At 38.3% G+C, this 20,465-nt stretch overlaps 1 protein-coding gene across 4 annotated transcripts in view; it reads left to right on the plus strand.

The window, feature by feature from the left end:
• Ano4 (anoctamin 4) overlaps nt 1-20,465 on the plus strand; it is a 262,002-nt gene that overhangs the window by 190,706 nt on the left and 50,831 nt on the right. For all 4 annotated transcript variants that reach the window (XM_090328490.1, XM_090328489.1, XM_090328491.1 and 1 more), the window contains 5 exons: nt 5,178-5,233; nt 6,878-6,999; nt 10,299-10,433; nt 13,037-13,133; nt 16,017-16,077. In XM_090328490.1, coding sequence (XP_090184616.1) covers nt 5,178-5,233; nt 6,878-6,999; nt 10,299-10,433; nt 13,037-13,133; nt 16,017-16,077 — 471 coding nt within the window. The remainder of the gene's footprint in view (nt 1-5,177; nt 5,234-6,877; nt 7,000-10,298; nt 10,434-13,036; nt 13,134-16,016; nt 16,078-20,465) is intronic.

A 20,465-nucleotide genomic window follows, 5' to 3' on the forward strand; every position in this document is an offset into this window, starting at 1 on the left:
ACCAGTAAAGCTGAGGAGTTCAGCTGAAAGAAAACGGGTTTCTTGGGACTTCCTATAGCTCGTGCTTCCTGGAGTTCTGGGTGATGGATTCTGGGGAAGTTGCTCTTAGGGATATGTTGTACTGTTGTACCAGCAGCAGTAGCTGTCCCCATAAAACCAGGAATAACACCTCTTGGGATCATCCTATTGATTTCCAGTGGCCACAATATGGGATCTAAGTGCTGTAGAACTGGGTGTTACAGAAGTCTGCTGAGAGAAGCATAATGGTATCAAGAAGAGAAATCCTCAGCTCCACCAGTGCCGTCCACTCACAAAATCTAATGTTGTCTCTGACAGTGGAAAAAATGAATATATGAAATCCAACTCCATTATTGAAAATCAGGCAGTGATGGTCCATCTGAAATCTAAAGAGCCACACAATAACTGACACACAGCTACATGGTCCGTTCATCAAGATTTCAAATGGGGTTAAGCCAAAAAGACCTATTAAATAAGTGTGTTCATCATCAGCTGGAGTCAGGCCAGAATTTTCAGCCAAAACCAGCAAGATGACATTTGTAAATGAGTTTGTAAATGGATAGTCCTACACTCACATTCAATAAAACAACTACCCCAATGCAGTGTGGGAGAATTTTCAACAGGATGGTGAGCAGAACAGACTTGAAATCCAGACAGTAGAGCAGAAGCCAAGTGCAGCATGAGTCACTCACATAATGAAGCTGCCAAAAAAAAAAAGAAGAAAGAAAAACATAAAAAAAACCCTACTTTGATCCCAAGCTGAATAAGTAAAATATTATAGGGAGAAATTAGATAGCTTACCTCAAGTCTAATTCATCTAGAATGTTCTAGTGAGGGATCCCCGTGCAAGTGAGTTAGGTGTAATCTAACCTACTGTAGGTTTTCCATAACTTGGAAAGGTGATAGTTGAACATGTTCTATGCTCTCAGGAACAGTCCACCATCTTTGAGATATACCCTCTTCGTAGAGTCTCTGTAACCATTCCAGCTCAGAGAAATTCTCTCCCCTCTTCTGAATTTATAAGACAATTATTTTTGCAGGGTTTATTTCAGAGTTATTTACATATAGCTGTTTTTATTGATGTGAATTACTATCAATACCATTATACAAATCTATCACCTAAAAAGATTCACTATTATTTTGTTTCCTAAATAATTCAAATATTAGTTTATTTTTCATGTTATTTCCTTATTCTGTGATATGGTTTGTGAAAACAAATTTTGGTTGTACTGTATATACTTCTTCCTTCCTGCCTGCCTGCCTTCCTTTTTCCTTTCTTCCTTTCTTTCTTTTGCTTCTAGTGCCAGTATTGGGGCTTGAACTCAGGACCTCTACCTCTTGGTTGGCTTTTATGTTCAAGGCCAGGACTCTACCAGTTGAGCCACTTCTGGCTTTTTTTGCTGGTAGATGGGAGATAAGAGTCTCACTGAACTTTTCTGCCTAGACTGGCTTCAAATCATGAACCTCTCAGCCTCTTGAGTAGCTTAAACTACAAGTGTGAGCCACCAGAGCTTGGTTTACGTATACTTTTCAATCATACTTTTTTCAGCTAACATTGTATTATGGAAGTACTAGAAAATAGGAGAGAGAATGTGAAAGTATGACTGTAGTTTTTCTCATTATTTCATTGAAAATATAATTAATTCAAAAAAGCAATGCCTTCACTGAAGTTAGTATGATCCTTTAAAACAGACTAATTTCTTGACAGTCTGGCTGAACACTACCAATCTAGGTCATAAGCTCCTTAGCTGATATCTGCCCAGTTCATCTTTGTAGCATCTTTGTCTGGTATAGTATGTGGCATACAGTAGTTTAATAGCTACATATTGAAAAGAATTGATCTTTTTGACATTATTTATGTCTTACTATCAACATCCTTGAAAAATTATAAACTGCGTACAACTAGATCATCTAATAATTGTTACACAATATTTTCATTTCAAATTGTGAGTTCTTTCACAACAGTTAAGAGAAGATTTAAGGGAAAGAAAGGGCACAAGTAGTGACATTTGGGGATTCTGAAGGATTGCTGCTAGTCAGAATAAATCTTTGTGAGAGATTCTCTCAGATAATAAATGGAGGATTCCACACAAGGACTCCAGTGCCTTGAAATTTGGTAAGGAGGAAATGGAAAGTGTTTAATTATAATAAACTGATTGGTCACAGAATAAATTATTAACTCAGCATTGTGCACTATGATAAAACATCTGAAGTTAAGCTACCTATTGTTTTAGTTGTCATCTTTGGTGTTATAAATGAAAAAGGAACATATTAGAAGAAAATTTAACTTCTTGATAGAATTAATGTTTATACAGTGTTATTTTCTGTCTGAAACTCTTTCTTAAAAGAGTTTCTATGTGTCAACCTTCTGTGTGTCAACATGGATTAGAAATAACATAAAAATATTGATTTGTAGAATTGATTCAGAAAGGCATTTCAGTGGAGGATAAACTGCCACTATGTATAAATTTTCAACTTCATTCTGACTGTATTACAGCAGTGAGAATCAAACCTGACAAAACTTAATTTCAAAATAACAATGAATAGCTCAACAAACATATTCATTTAACTATAATAAATCTTGAAATTGATTTCTATGTTCAAAATGTATGTTCAAAGGTGAAGTCAGTAAAGTAACAGACTTAAACATTAGCTATTTTCTGTCCTTTTGCAAGACTCTGGTAATTTTTTTTTGCCAGTTGTGGGGCTTGAACTCAGGGCCTGAGCACTGTCCTTGGGCATTCTTAAGGCCAGAGCTCTACCACTTGAGCCACAGCACCACTTCCAGTTTTCTGTGTATGTGGTACCAAGGAATGGGTAAAATTTTTCATATTCGATGCACACCATAAAGCCAGAGATCAATAAGCTCAACAAACACTACAGATAAGAAATATGAAGAAAACTATATGTCTACATACCCATGATCAACTTGTTTGAAACCCATAATAAGGAAGAAAAAGAAACTTCAGTGCAGTCAGAAAAGAAGGACATACTACATACAAAGGCACAAAAAAATTTTAGATATATTAAAACTTTATCAACTCATCAGCAGAAAATGTCTAAAAGATATATGAAAAGTAGTCCTGGAAAAGTATGTAAGCATTCTTATTATCTCAGTTTCTTTAACAATAACTACTTAAATAAAAATAATGCAATTGTATTATGAAGTTTATAATGTATTTAAAAGTAAAACATGCCAACAATATTATATAGGCTGTGAAATAATAAAGAAGAATCCTAATGTGGTTTCTTCTAATATTAATAATAATAAAAATAAGTGAAGTTACCATATGATTCTATAACCCACTTCTAGATAATATCCAAATTAAATTAGTATGTTGTACCTCCATGTTAATTTAGCCAAGATATGGAAACAACCCAAGTATCTATTGACAGATATATGGATGAAGAAATTGTAGTAGGTATATATATATATATATATATAATGTATATACACAATGAACATTGTTGTATATTATTCCATGCAAAGAAGAAAATGCTGTCATTTATGATGACATGGATGAAGCTGAAGGATATCTTTCCTCTTAAGCGAATTCAATGAGACAAATACCACATGATCTCACTTTTAGTTTTGATACTTAAGGAAGTCAAACTTCTACAAACTTTTACAGAATGATGGCTTCCATGGAGGGGCCAGGGTATGGGGGAAATGAGGAGATGCTGATCAAAAGGGCACAATATTTCAGTTACAAAAAAATGTTATAAAATGGACAGAGTCTCGGGTCACCACATATTGGAGAGAGACTCAACAAATGGGACTACCTACAAACAAAAAGTTTCTGCACAGACAAAGGCATAGCTACTAAAGTAGAAAGACAGCCAACCAACTGGGAAAAGATATTTATCAATAATACACCAGACAAATGCTTAATATCCAATATCTAGAGGGAACTCAAGAAACTAATTCCCCCAAACCCAACAAACCAATCACTAAATGGGCAAGGAAACTAAAGAGACACTTATCAAAAGAAGAGGTTAAAATGGCAAAGAAACATATGAGAAAATGCTCATCATCCATGGCTATAAAGTAAATGCAAATAAAAGCAACCCTAAGATATGACCTTACCCCAATCAGAATATCCAATATTCTGAACTCAGACAACGACAAATGCTGGCAGGGATGTGGAGAAAGAGGAACCCTACTGCACTGCTGATGGGAATGTCAACGAGTACAACCATTCTGGAGGCAGTTTAGAGGTTTCTCAAAAAACTAAAAGTGGACCTTCTCTGTGACACAGCTGTACCACTCATGGGCATCTATCCTGAGCATCATAACCCAGGATGTGATAAGGACACCTGCTCAGCCATGTTCATCGCTACTATTCACAGTAATAAAGCGATGGGAATGACTCAGATGCCCTACTACAGATGAATGGATCCAAAAAAAAAAACTGTGGTACATATATACAATGGAATTCTACATAGCCACCATAACATAATGACATTCGCTGGGAATGAAACTAGAGCAAATCATGTTAAGTGAGAGGTCAAGACCAAAGGAAGAAAAGGCACATGGTCTCCTAGATCCAAACAGTAAAAAGAGCGATGACTCAGTATTCAGGTACTCAAGGTCATTGACACGATCTTGGAGATATAACTACATAGACATAAAAATCTATGATGGGATATATACTCTATAGACATAATATTATATATGTATCTATGACATACAAACTCTTAGCTTAGTTTTTTGTTCTTAAAATTATGTGCCAGTGATTGCATATAGAGATCACATTCTTGAATACTTGTTAAATTTGACACTTGAAGTATGATGTAAAAAAAAATCAATGTTAATAAAATCTAAAAAGAAAAGTTATAAAATGGAAGTTTGAAGGATCTAAAGTACAGTATGGGTATTGGTGATTGTCAACTAATTTGATTATGGTAGTCATGATACAATGAGTATGTTTATCAAATCACAACAATATATACCGTAAGTCCATGTTTGACTATTCAATATTTTAAAATTTTAAAATAAATACCAGTTCTCCAGCAATTGACTGATAGTAAAACTTTCTTTTTAAACTGTTGGTGTTCGCAAGTAGGTTTGAGTCACTCTTGAAAGCAGCATTCTTACATTGAGTGTTGTAAAGATTGAAACTCAGTGTTAACTCAAGCAGACTTGTTTGTTGCCTTAGGTCTGAATCGCTTGCTTACCAATGGCTCCTATGAAGCTGCTTTCCCACTACATGAGGTATTGTGCACTTCTTTTCTCCTGACCTTTCTTGCAATCCCTTGATACTGCAGTTAGCTTCTAGGCATAGTCATTTGTTTAATCTCTTCATAGGACATTTTTTCCAGGATGGATTTAATGTGCTCAGTGGGTAACCTGTAAGAGTACTTGCATTCTCCCATCTTTTCCCCAGTGCCAGTTTATTCCTATATCTCATTTTATACACTTGCAAGAATACTTATGAATCACTCCAAATAAATTCATAGGAGTGGCTCAGGAGCTTTAAGTCATATAATTACAAAGGTATTGAAAAAGAAGCACTAGACAAAAGGGAACAAATGTTCATGAAATACATAATCCACAACAGCTTAAATTTATTGCAGTTCCTGGAGAGTAAAAGGAAGCCATTTGGCAAATGCTCTGACAGTCACAGGAGATAAATGAACATTCATATAATTTTTAAAAAGGAAAGAAAAATGAATAGTCCTGTTGTCATCCTTCCGAGCTATATCAGCCTTGATATTCTCCTCATTCATACTCTTTATGGTACAAAATGACCTTTCTAGATATAACAATGATTCCCCTTCACTTGCATTTTCCACATAGGTCTTGGATTAACCCAGAATCCCATACCTGGGTTTTCAGAAAGATAATCTATATGTTTATTGGAAAATAATCATATTTTCATGACAAAAGCCCTGATTCTCACCACCCTGTGGCTAGCTTCCTCTATTAATAGTTGACATTGCCTAGGGAAAGGATTTGGTGAGCACTGAGCGATCCCCACCCCCAGATCCAAAATCCAAGAAATCCAACAAAATCCAAGAAATGGCGGTGTGCAGAAGCACTGTGCTGGCAGGTACTGGGCATGAGTATATCTGAGCAGATGCTACGACTTAACCCACAGAGCGCCCCACAGATTTCCCTCAGGCTTCCATGCCTCAAGGAAGGCGGCCAGTATTTGAGAAGAGAATGCCCAACACTAGCACTAGCATTACTCTTTCAACTCTTTACTCTCAGTTTAACTTGATTGTATTATTCAGCCTCAAAATGGCTTTCAGAGACAGGAAGGGCAACTGATATTTCCCTTGTTTCAGGATTACAGGCATGAGCCACCAGTGCCCAGCTTCTCATTTGTTGAATGAGAAAACTGAATTCAATTTTAATGTTAGGATCTCCAGGGAACTGTTACCTTTTACAGTTTAGGATATCCATGTCCATGTCCATGATACCATGTGACAAAGGCATTTTCCAACTTCTCTCTGTCTTGAGAGGAATAGTGAAGGGAATTAATCAGGCTTGGGAATAGTCTTTAGACTAGCCACTGTATTCATTCAAACCATAGAGGACATCTATTAAGATCTATTAGATCCCAGATAATAAGATTATTAGTTCCTTCCTCAAAAGATTAGACAAACAAGGCTCAAAATTGAGATTGTGTAAGATCTCCTAGCTAAGAAGTAGCAGAACTGAATAAACTCAGTTCAACCTGCCTGTTCCAGCAAGCGCTTGCTTTGTACTTCATAGCATCATCAGCAAGATAGACAATGTCTGGAAAATCCCTTCTGTCTTGTGATAGCCCATTTGTTACTTCTGCCTTGAAAGCATGGAGTTTGCTCATGATTTGGTGGTTTTCTCTCATGTGCAGTGGTGTTCTCATTCCAGGGCAGTTACAGAAGTAAAAACTCCATTCGAACCCATGGAGCAGTAAACCACCGACATCTACTCTATGAGTGCTGGGCTTCCTGGGGTGTGTGGTATAAATACCAGCCTCTGGATCTTGTAAGGTGAGTCTCTACCTACTGTAAGTAGACAGTTAGCCCTCAGTGGTAAGTACCTGCAGTCTCTCAGCTGGAACAAGCTGGAGAAGATGTGCATTGCTTTAGTTTGATGTCTTCCACAAAAAGGAGGAAGAGCAAGAGGAGGAGGAGAAGGGGGAGGTCGGGGGGGGGGGGGATGCTTCCATCAAAAGGGCCTCAGGGAGGAGCTGAAGAAGGGCAGGAGGAGCAGGGCACTTGTGTGCCTGTTAGGAACATATTGTCCTGTAGGGAAATGACAGTGCTGGAAAGACAGAATAGGATGTGGCTTACTAAAGGTTGAGCTCCCCAATCCTAAAATCCAAAATTCTTCTCAATCCTAAAGTCTGAGAGCATTAATATGTTGTAACAAGTGAATGAGTCTACACATGATCTCCAGAGACATGTAACATTCAATAGTCAGGCACACTAAAAAAATATGGACATATGAAGCATAAATGATTTGAGTCCTGTCTCAAAGATGCCTTATATGTATATGTAAATATTACAAAATCAAGGGAAAAAGTCTGAAATGTGAAACCATGCAGAAGAGATACTCAGCCTATATTATGCAAATAGAAGCTATAAGGTATTCTTAATCCAAGACATCACAGTGTTCTTTTAATTTAAAATTAATAACATTTAAGGACTTTAAAAAAATGCGAAGTTCAAAGAATGTATTGGATTTTAATCTAGATAAAGGAGCAGTGAAGATGGTTTTATTTTTAATTTCTGATGTTTGTCCAACCTCCTTCTATGGCAGCATTATGTCCTGACATCTATTTATTCACAGACTGGTTGTTAAGGTTGACATCATGGATTCCCCAGTAAAAAAGAAAGCCAAGTCTAATTTCCTATACTAGATTGATATGTTTCACTTGTACCAGGGCCTTAAAACACATCAACCCAAAGAAAGAAAGTAAAAGACAGCTTTCCTTAGGTGCTGGTAGCTCACACCTGTAATCCTCACTACTTAGGAGGCTGAGATATGAAGCTCAAGTTTGGAAGCCAATCTGGACAAGAAAGATTTTTAAGCTCTTGTCTCCAGTTTACCACCAAAAATCCAGAAGTGGGCCTGGGGTTCCATTGATAAAACAGCAGCCTTGAGGAAAAGGGATAGCACCCAGGTCCTGAGCCTCAGTACTGGCAAAAAGAAAAAAGAAAACACCTCTCTTCCTATATTATTCCTCTGGGTAGTCTTTCCTTCTATCCAAGTACTTGTTACTTTGTTACCAATTACTTATTCCTGATATTTGCTGATATTAGACCATCTTCATTTGACTAGATTCAATACATGATAAACAGTGGAGAAAGAACTAAAAGCAAATTCACCCAAGGTGCTGGTGGCCCACGCCTATAATACTGGTTAGTCAGGAGGCTGAGACTGAGGATCAGAGTTCAAAGCCAGCCCAGGCACAAAAAGTCCATGAAACTCTTATTTCCAATTAGCCACCAGAAAACCATAAGTGGCGCTGTAGATCAATGGTAGAGCAGTAGCCTTGAGCTGAAGAGCTCAGGGACAGCGCCCAGAGTTCACAACTGACAAAAAAAAAAAAAAAAAAAAAAGGAAACTCTCTTCTCAACCTGAGAAATTACAGGATTACATTGATTAAAAATGTAGATTGTTGCTGCAGACAAACCATCTCTATCCATAGCAATGTTTTGATGCAAACATTTGTACTCAGTCAATGAGTATTAATTTATTGTCCATTGTAGTTTGAGTACTGTTACGTATTACTAGAAAAGGCAAAGAGGGTGCTATATGGTCTCTAGAGTTGAAACAATTAGAAAAAAAGGTATCAGATTATTAATAATGATAGGAAAGGTGTGAGGTAGATTATATGATTGGTGACAACTCACATACATGAAAAGGATGACTGTAGGACAGCTGCCCTATGAATTGATCTATAGAACTGAGACTAGGAAGAGCAAGACCGATGCAGCCAGAATGAAGAGACAAAAACACAGCCAAGGGCCAGGAGCATGGCCTAGTGGTAGAGTGCTTGCCTAGCATACACGAAGCCCTCGGTTTGATTCCTCGGTACCACATACACAGAAAAACCTGAAAGTGGTGTTGTGACTCAAGTGGTAGAACACTGGCCTTGAGAAAGTCCAAGAATAGTGCTCAGGCCCTGAGTTCAAGCCCAAGGACTGGCAAAAAAAAACAAAACAAAACAAAACAAAAAAAAACCTTGTACTATGTGAAGCTACTTCTTTTCTCTTTTTTTCTCCCCACTTATAGTTAATCTCATGAGGTTAATCATGTATCTGAATTTTTGTATACTGGTATACTATATATATACTTACTTGTTTTTTTTGAAATAGGGAAGGAAGGGGGACAAACAAGATGCTGGGAAGGGGAAGGGGGAGTGAAAGGGGCACAAAAACATTAGAAGGGGTATCAAGCTCTACCTAACAAATGTAATTGTAACTCCTCTATACATTATTCTGACAATAAAATACAATTTTAAAAAGGAAATGAAAAATTTTAAAAATAGCCAAGCTTGAATAGAAGGAATTTGGGGACCATCTCAGAAATCTATTTCATATACTTCCTGCCCTGTTCCACTTTTTTTTTTGCCAGTCCAGGGCTTGAGCTTAGGGCCTGAGCACTGTCCTTGGACTTTCTCAAGACTAGAGCTCTACCACTTGAGCAGCATTTTTCTATGTATGTGGTACTGAGGAACTGAACCTGGGTCTTCGTGCATGCTAGGCAGTCACTCTACCACTAGGCCAAACTCCCAGCCCCACTGTTCCACTTTTCAAGGCTGTTGTGTCCTAAACAGGTGATATTGAGAGAGATCTTACCTCCTCTAGATCTCTCAAACGTGACTATCTCTAAGCATTTCAACATCTTCTATGTCATTCCTGCAAGTTAACCTGAACGATGATACATTTCCCATTATGGGCCCCCCAGTCCATTCTTTGTTCTCAGAACAAGTGTGTGTATACTCAAGTCCTTTTACAGAAAAGCTCTTTCTATTTCTGATGTCAAGTTGTATGGGAAGAAATTTCATCTCAGGGTTTATTCTTGGATATGTTTTCTTCTCTGAGTGTACTTTGTCTATCTTTTACCAGGAAGGCCACACTACAAAGCAGGATGGCTAACCTACTAAGTGTTACAATACCTAACTTTATTCATTGATGTTTTATTTTGGGGGTGGAAGCAGAGTTTCTCTTTGTACCCCAGGCTGACCTCAAGCTCCTAATCCTCCTACTTTCTCCACTGCATCCAGCTAATACTGAACTGTTCATGTCACCATCTTTCAAAGCTGTTGTGTCTCAAACAGGCGGTACTTTGGAGAGAAGATTGGGTTGTATTTTGCCTGGCTGGGCTGGTACACCGGCATGCTCTTCCCAGCTGCCTTCATTGGATTGTTCGTCTTTTTGTATGGAGTCACCACCCTAGATCACTGCCAAGTCAGGTATGGGGAAGTTCTTGAGTGAGTCTACCTTAGCTTAATATTTAGAAATGGCTGTTGTATGGACACAGTTGGATTTGTACTCCAATTTCCTTTCCAGTCTGATGGAATTTTTTTTTTCTGCCCTGAAGTTTGAACTCAGGGCCTGGGTGCTCTCCCTGGGCTGCTTTTGCTCAAGGCTAGCACTCTGCCACTTGAGTCACAGCTCTACTTCTGGTTTTCTGGTAGTTAATTGGAGATAAGAGTTTCACAGACTTTCCTATCTGGGCTGGCTTTGAACTGCTCTCTTCAGAACTTAGCCTCCTGAAAAGCTAGGCTCGGCTCCTAATGGAAATATTGCAAAGGTCTAATTCCCTACCTATGTTCTCTCTCTCTCTCCACTGCCTTTGTGACTGTGCTCTTCAGCTACCATGGAAGTGAAAGTTACATTTATAGGCACAGACATGGCTATATAGCCACAGTGGTGAGCCATTTACTGGCTAAAAGTTTTCACCTTTCTTGAAACTGATAACTGCAACTGCAGAATAACAGACAAGCAATCCTGTTTCATGATTTCTGTGCTTTGATAAGAAATCTCTAAAGTTTCTAAGCTACGTAAATTTCTCTCAATATTTCTAGCACTAGAAATATATGCTTTTATATTGATGATTATTGTCTTCTCATCAGATCAGAGTTGAAGGTAATCATAGAGATCGTATTACAGAGATGAGAAGACAAAGGGGCAGCTAATTCAGCAGTGGTACTCACTAGACACTATGTTGGAAATGAATGATACACCTTGAGGGGGCAGGTTTGAGGAGGGAAAAAAACTGGGAAGGAAATGAGGACATTCAAAAGAGATGTACTCAATACCTGGCTTAGGTAACTTACCCTCATATCATTTATACATTAAAAAGAGAGAGATCCTGCCGGGCGTGGTGGCTAACACCTGTAATCCTAGCTATTCTGGAGGCTGATCTGAGGATCACAGTTCAAAACCAGCTGGGGCATTAAAGAAAATGAGACTTTTACCTCCAATTAAACACTAGAAAATAGGGAGTGGGACTGTGGCTCCACTGGTAGGGCGGTAGCCTTGAGCTAAAGAGCTCAAAGACAACACCCAGGCCCAGGCCCAAGGTTCAAGCCCCATAACCCACAAAAGAGAGAGGGAGAGACACAGAGAGAGAGAGAGAGAGAGAGAGAGACAGAGACAGAGACAGAGACAGAGACAGAGACAGAGACAGAGAAACAGAGAGAGACAGAGAGAGACAGAGAGAAAGAGAGATCCTATTACAGCTAGACAATGACCTTAATAATAAAGGTACCCTTCTAATTTATTATAATCTTTAAATGGTTCTATAGAAGGATTTCAGTTCAACATATGAGCCCCATGCTTCTTGATCAATGTCAGCTCTTCCATTGTTCTCCTCCCCACCATCTCCCCTAATCCCACCATCCCCTCAAATTACCTGGCTCCATTTTGGTATATATACCATAAGGATTATGACTGTATTCACTCACCAGTCCTCTATTCATCCATTCCCCTCTCCTGAATCTCCTTCACATAAAATATGTTTCAGCTTCTTGGTAATCATTTTGTTATTTTGTTTTTACAAATATGTCTTTAAGAAGTGGTTAGCCGGCACTGATGGCTCACGCCTGTAATCCTAGCTACTCAGGAGGCTGAGATCTGAGGATCGAGGTTCAAAGCCAGGCTGGGCATGGAAGTCCATGAGATTCTTTATCTCCAACTACCAGAAAGCCAGAATGACTCTGTGGCTCAAGTGGTAGAGCACTAGTCTTGAGTTGAAGAGCTCAGGGACAGCTCCCAGGTCCAGATTTCAAGACCAGAAACTGACCAAAAGAAAAAAAAAAGAGAGAAGAAAAAGAAGAAGAAAGCTGAGTGGGATAGCTCACGCCTTAATCCTAGCTACTCAGGAGGCTGAGATTCGAGGATCAAAGTTCAAAGCCAGCCCAAGCACAAAAGGACCCGAGACTCTTATCTCCAATTAACCTCCAGAAAAAGGAAAGTGGGGCTTGGCTCAAAGGTAGGGCAGTAGCCATGAGCTGAAGAGCTCAGAGATAGCACCCAGGCTGAGTTCAAGCCCCATGACCCACAAAAAAAGAAAAAGTTTCAAAAATAAAAGTGAATGTCTAGCTACAAAAATATCTTCGTTTCTGTTATAGTTTCCTCAAAGAAGGAAAGTCCTTAGTTCTTCTCTCCATTCTCAAGTTTAATTTATCATGCCCATAGAGATAGAATAATACAATTTTAGGTATCATGTTGTTTGCATAATTCAGTATGAAGTTGCTTTAGAGCTGTGAAATATTGCAAAGGATTTATATATAATTTGGGGTGAAACAACTGATGTTTTGCTGCACGTATTTCCCAGAGTTTAACCTATTAATATGTAAAGCCATGGAGCAGCCTCACAAATAAGTAGGTTTATCAAATTATTAAAATGTGCAAGAACTTGGTTTTTGCATTAACAACAAAAGAGGCTAAGATGCTTCCAAAGGCAAAAATTCAATTTATCAGATCTTATTTCTCAAGTGAATATTTAATGAGGTTTCAGAGGGAAAGAATCATTTCATCAATAGCAATCCTTTCCTGTTCTCTCTTCCAGTAAAGAAGTCTGCCAAGCCACGGATATCATCATGTGTCCTGTGTGTGATAAATACTGTCCATTCATGAGGCTGTCAGACAGCTGCGTTTATGCCAAGGTAATTCTGATGTGATCGGTGAGTTGAATTTCACATAGACCTTCCTTAAAGATGAGGGGTAGACTCAGTGTGTTCTTTGTATTTTCCAGTGGTCATGTGGTAAGGTGAATCTAGCTCTGCTCTTCAATATTCTTTTGTTTGGTGTTACTGCAGTTTGAATTCAGGGTCTCACACTTGTTCATGCTGGTACTCACATCACGTGAGCTATACCTGAAGCCCTGGGTTGTTTTTGTTTTTTTTTTCTGTTGTTTTTTGTTTTGTTGATAACTGGGAGTCTAACAAAATTTTCTGCTCAGGCTGATTTCAAACTGCCATCCTCTGCTCTGAGTAACTAAGATTCCAGGCATGAACCATGTACTCACAATTCTTTATTCAATATCTTGATGCGAGTAAATTGTAATGTACATGACTAGGAAAGCGTATGTCCCTCTGCATGTGCTACAAAGCGTGTTTATACGAGAAAATGGTGTTCAATTGTTATTTAACTCATCACTGATAGCCCAAGAGGAAATAATATAGGTCTTATGCAATATTCTAAGTTCTGTGCATCCTGGTGAATTTCAGAAAATGGGGAGCACAGTGCAGCTCCGGAGCCCTTGAGTGCTGCCATTCTACCAGAAGAACTTTCTAGTCAGAGTTTCATTCTAAAACCTAACACTGAAGCTATGAGCCCATCTACTTGGTCAAGAGAATCATGATTCAAGGCCAACCCAGGGCAAAAAGTTAAAGAAGATCCTCCTGTCAATAAACTAGCCAAGCATATTGCTCACACCATCATCCCTACACTGTAGAAGGATGTAGGTAGGAGGGTTCTAGAGCAAGGCAATAAGCACAAAAGATGTAAGACCCTGTTTGAAAAATAATGAAAGCCAAAAGGACTTGGAGTATAGCTCAGGCAATAGATTATTTGCCAAGCAAGTCAAAGATACTGAGTTCAAACCCCATTCATACCAAACACAAACAGAATTAAAAAGAACTTTCCACTAGGGATTCATAGGGTCTCTGTTGTTGTGTTTTTTATTTGCATCAAGAATCTATTATTTCAATTTTCTGTGATTGGATTTGGCCAGGAGTACCATCAGTGGACACCAGAAACTAGCATAAAACATAATAGGTACGAGAATCCCCTATTATCAAATTTAATCTTAACCAATATTTACGAACTGATAACTACCACAGGAAAAGAAAATTTCTTTCCCTTGTGGAAACAAAGTTTCCACATCTGGATCAAGAAAACTGCTCTGCTTAGTCTTATTTTGAACTTGATGCTCCTGTGAAGAGTGGAAAGAGTAGGTAGGCCCAAATAATAACAACTGCAACCCATTCCAGAACTGCAAGAATGGCACAAATATGTCCTCCACCCATTTTCCAGAGAGGGTTAGCACAAAAATGTACCAGATGCTACTAGAGGTTTCAGGCTTACACTATGCCAAATGCCCAGTAAATAGCTTAACCCTCTCTCTGCCATTTGAAATCAATAGGCTTTGTGTTTGCCTCTCATTCCGTGTTTGAATGGTACCCATCTCTTTGATGTTCAAAGGAAGAGTGCCATAAATTTTTAGAATAACCTGAAATACTTTCACTAAAGTGATTATCTCTGCCTATAGTAATGTATTTTGAAAACAGGTACTTTACACAGCAAGTTTGTATCCATTTAAACTAACCTTTTTCAATAAAGCACTATTGTTTAGATATAAAAAAGAATAATCTGAAATACTTCACACTCTAGTATGATAGGAAAAGACCTATTTATATCTGGCACATTCTTCAATGGGTAGTAAAATATATTTTATAGAGAACTATAAAATATCCCCAAATGCTATGTTTTATCATTTCAATTTGGCATGGTCATAGATGTGATTTACACAGGAGAAGGAAATGGATGTGACCAGTTTTATAGTAAGAACAGATATTTTTCTTTCAGCTGTAGTGTTTGCAATAGAATACGTCGTGTTATAAAGCATTACTGTCTTTGTGTTGTATGCAATAGGTAAGCATTGTGATTATGAGGCTTTAATGTGGATTTTTAAGTGGGTTTTGATGATGTTTCTGGCCTTTAACTTTCATACTGCTGAAACCCAGAAACTAGTTAAGGAGAAAAGATGTGTTTTAAAACTACATAAACCAAATAGATATATTTTTTTGCCAGTCCTGGGCTTGGGCTCAGGGCTTGAGCACTGTCCTTGGACTTTCTCAAGGCTAGCACTCTACCACTTGAGCCTCAGCACCACTTCCAGCTTTTTGCTATGTATGTGCGGCACCGAGGAATCGAACCCTGGTCTTCGTGAATACTAGGCAAGCACTCTACCACTTGGCCAAACTCCCGGCCCCCCAAACAGCTATTTTTGAAATGAATAACTGGGGCCAAAAAACCTCAAATCCTAGCTACTCAGGAGGCTGAGATCCGAGGATTGGAGTTCAAAGCAAGCTCAGGAAGACGAATGTACAAGATGCTTATCTCTGATTAATCAGCATAGAGCTAGAAGTAGCACTGTGACTCAGGTGGTCAAATGGCAGCCTTGAATGAAAAAGCCAAACAAAGCATGAGGCCCTGCATTGGGAACTAGTCACAGTAAAAATTTATCAGTCCTAACACTAACCATATCCTTATGCATACAAAAGTGTAGTACACAGAAGGAAAGTCTTTGCCTAACTGTTGAGAATATTTGACTGCATGATTCTCCTGAAAGGGGTACCCTTTCCGTCATATCTTATCAGTTAGAAGAACCCCCCTTCTTACCTTTGGTCCCAGGAAAACATTCACCAAAGAACCCCTGCAAAACTCATCATATCATCCAGAGTACTTTTATAGAACTTGAAAAAAATGTCAGTTGGAATATTGTACATGAAAAATGAGGCAAACAACAATTCTGTGACTTCCAGGTGACACACCTTTTTGACAATGGAGCTACTGTCTTCTTCGCTGTGTTTATGGCCGTCTGGGGTAAGTGTGCCACAACATCAGCCTTGACTCCCTACCCCTGGTTATGCTCTAGGGTTGGGCTACTTTTAGAAAACTCACTTTGGATGCAAAACAAGAAGCTTGAGTAAATTCCACTAGCTTTTCCTATACCAGAAAGCTCGTCACTAATTTATGTAGGCTACAAGCTATTGTGGAGGAAAGATGTCTGATATCTTTTTTTCTCTTGAAAATTCCAACAGCTTTATCAGTATTCTGCTACTGGAATAAAATTCATATTATGTTGGCGACCTGATATCCTTCGTATGTATAATGAGTCATATCTATTAGATATGGATAATGTGTGAGTCTTCATCTCTGGCTTTCCTCTAGATCAAGAGAAAAGATGCTTTATAAACAAGAACTGTTCACAGGGCTGAAGTGAGCTATTGGGTTCTAATTTAAAACCACTAGCCCCATCACACCACATAGAGTGGAAACTTTCAGAATTTTAGAAGTAGTAGGATTTGACTGAAGTCTCAACTCCTTCACTTACCAAACTATAATTTGAGACCAGTTACTTAGCCTATTTCTTATTAAGGTGAGTTTAATCACATTTACATAGTCAATGATGCTGAAGGTTTAATTGAATGATGTGAAAAATTGCTAGACAAATCCACAGTGCACAGTTAATGACAAAGCTTTAAAGAAATGTATTCATGAAAAGAAATTTTCATTTTGGTGTGAATTTTTAGGATTATGGTTTTATCCCATAAGTTGTGAATGTTGGCCTGATAAGATCCTACTAACCTGGCTGAGATTCATCTTGTTTCTCACGTCTGGCATGAATGTTATAATCTTCCCCATCTTTCAGCACCTAGCTGAAACCTCATCTGTTCTACCCAGTAGATTTCTTCCTTCTTTGAACTTCCTTGTCATTTAGTTTATGGCATTTGGTTTATTCTTAGGGTTTTAAAATAATTATTTTCAGATTCAATTAATCTCCTCTAGAAGTTTATGCTCCTCAGGAATCATTTAGTCATTGGAGTTTCGTGCTTTTAGTATTTGTTATAAGGACAGATGCATGCATGGATGGATGGATGGATGGATGGATGGATGGATGGATGGGTGAAAAAGCAAAAGGAGAAAGGAAAGGAAACCATCACAAAGATTTATTTGTAATAAGTGGATGCACTTAAATTATATTCAGTGTAGAGGGAGAATTCTGGGAATTGAATTGAGAAACATATGCTACTACCATGTGAGCCATCCTTAAATGAACTTGTCTGATAAACAGATATATGAAGACCTTTCATCTTGAAGTGACTTATTCTAGTTATTCTTTATCCTCCCTGTCTTAAGACTATCTAAAGGAAATTATTCTTTCCACCACAACTCTGTTAAAGGGCCATGTTTTGAACCCTGTAACCCCCATTCTCTTTCAGCCTTTTGATTGGCATTTGACCCACAACCCTTCAAACCACAGTTGTATGAGTGGCACGGGTAGACTCTCTGAAGTTTTGCCCTAACAGGGAATGGTAGGGCTAGGCAGGTTCTTATTCTCAAGGATATGAACTTGGAAATATATAGAGATGCAGAAGTTTGCAGCAGGTATTGACACTGGAAGATACATGGAGTGCAAGAAGGAGTTGAGGAATAAAGAGATTGAAATTCAAGAAAAAGGAACCTAGAAATAGGTACTAGGAAAAGATATGAAGAAGCTAAAGTTATAAAAAATCAGTAAAGTAGAAAGAAGACAATAAATCATGCAATGAACTAAGAACAGCGACATATATTTTTGAGAGCAGAAAATTCAGCCATAAGCAGGGCATCCGTGGCTCACGGCTGTAATCCTAGCTACTCAGGAGGCTGAGAGCTGAGGATTCTGGTTCAACCTGCCAGGGCACAAAAAGTCCGTGAGACTCATCTCCAATTAGCTGCCAGAAAACTGGAAGTGGCACTTTATCACAAACCACTGGTCTTGATAAGTGTCTCTTCCACAGGCAACAAAAAGCCAACCAAAGTTATAAGGTAGGAATTGACACTATTAATTATTGAAGAAGTAACTGGCAACAGCTTGAGGAGAGATGAGAGTGGGGACCAGCTGATGCTAGATAGGCATATTGAAGTTCAGTTAAAAAAAAAACACGATGCAGAATTGTGCTTCAGAAAAATCTGAGTTACAGAATAAAAACTTTGCACACAACATGCTGCCAGAAAATATTTTTCACTCCCAGCATGACAAGCATAGAAGGGACCTCGCTTTTGATATCTCAAGCTTTCTTCAAGCTTTTTTCAAGTTCAGCCTGTTCACTCAGTCTCAGTTTCACCCCCAATCTGTGCTTTCCCTGATGAACTCCAACTTTAAATAAACTGTCTTGAAGCTCAATGCATTTATTTCTTCTATCGGAGGAATCACTATCCTGAACCATCTCTTGTTATGCTGAAAACTGTGTGGTGGCTGGGGTTTATTGCTGCAGTTCCTTTATACCTCCCAGGTGAAGGAGAAAAATCCTCAGGCTTCTGAAGTTTGATGACTTTCTTGACTCTTCATTGAAGGGAAGCAGACACAGACCCCGACAAAGCCTTAAAAATTACAGTCCCCTGAGAAAACCGGCATGGCCTGTGAGGTTCACCCAGCATTGCTGGTTCAGAAACATGGTTGAAATACTCAGACTCCTTTTCTTACCTTTTCCAACTCATAACTCAGGATGAGAAAATACAAATTTGTGATCGAGAATAGTATTTCATCACGACTCTTTAGAGCCCCTTCTTCCAGTATCAGAATACTTGGGAAAGTTACAATGCACTAGAAATAAAGGTATCTGTCTATATCACTAATTTTCTCTTTTGTAAATGAAATTAGTATTGGGAGAAAAATGACAATGTAAGTAGGAATTAGTCATCTTTCTTTCTCAGAAAATAAGTGAGTCATCTGGAGTAGATTTCTGAAAATGCTTTGAGACATCAGACAATAGGTCACCATCCAACAGTAAAAGCCATCCCTTGTCTTCTGTGTGGACTGCCCATCTTCTCACTGCTCAAGCCTCAAATCTTATTTTTATATAAGCCAATGGGGCACAGTCTTTTAACAAGAAAAGGCAGAAAGTAAGACTACAGGACCCTGAAGGCTCTTGATTTTTCAAAAATATGGAAAAATGCCTTTATAAGTTATCTTCTAGCATTAGACATAATTCTCTGAATTATGAATTATGAATTCAGAGAATTATGTCTACTATGGTAGACAGTCTCAACATATAGTCATATTACGTTTCCCAAATGTAGTACAATACCAGGGGGCAAAACTGGGTAGCATGGAATCACTAGCAGCATTAGAAATAAGTGTGAATTTTTTCAGGACCCCTGGAAAAAGATTCCAGAGCTAAGGGAGGAATAAAGAAGAAATATCAGGCTCATACAGTGAATCTAAGACGTAATCTTTTTATATTTATAACTGGCTTCAACAGTGTACCCCCAACATGGCTAGAAGACTAGGCATCCTTTGTCTTTCTTTTGGAATATTCCCATTTCAAAAGACATGTGAGTTAAAGTACAACCTTGTAGTTAAGACTCAGTCAAGCCAGAACCAAGTTCCACCTCTGCCATTTCCTAGTTATGTGCTAATAATCAAGTTTTGAAAATAACATAGTAAAATCCATTAAAATCATGAAAAGAGGGGAGGGAATAAGAGCAATAGAGGGGGATGGGTGATTAAAATACAGTATATGCATGTTTGCAATTATCCAAATGAAACTTTTGAAGAGTTAGTATAGACTAATTTTTATTGTAATTAATAGAGGGGTTACAGTTATATTCACCAGATATTCACACACATTAATACCCCTTCTCATGTCTTTGTCTCCATTTCCCTCCCCCCACCCCCTCTAGACTAATTTTTGAAATAATAGGTTGTTAGCAACACTGGCAAATATATAACAGCATTTCAACACTGGTATGAGACTTAGCATATGTATCTGAAAGGGGACATTTTCTGTATAAGACTCTCTAGTGCCTTACTGATATGGAATTATAACTCAATGGGCTTTTTCTTCCTGCTTTCATAGTATTAACTATGTATTTTTTTCCAAAAAGTTTGTATTAATGAGAAAACGTAAAGTTAGCTGCTATAAATCACAACCCCCCCAAACATGTTATTTAATAGAATTCAATCAGATAATCCTGGCTGGCAGGCAGTTTTACATACTGTCACTTTTATAGTTGGGTAGGTTCCTTCCATCTTGCGGATCCATTTTGTTCTGAATTCTATTCATCCAGGAAAAAATGAAAGGTAGTTCAGGTCACCTACTTTGGGTGACCTCACTATAAGGTTTGCCAAAAGGAGATGACCACTTGGCAGAAAAGAGTTTACTGGGGAAAAGCAAGCTGCTGGCCCACATGAGATGGAGGCATGTAGAGAGAGAAGGGGAATTTCT

The sequence above is a fragment of the Megascapheus bottae genome, chromosome 2 (assembly GCF_031878675.1).
Source record: "Megascapheus bottae isolate mThoBot1 chromosome 2, mThoBot2.hap1, whole genome shotgun sequence".
Classification (NCBI taxonomy): domain Eukaryota; kingdom Metazoa; phylum Chordata; class Mammalia; order Rodentia; family Geomyidae; genus Megascapheus; species Megascapheus bottae.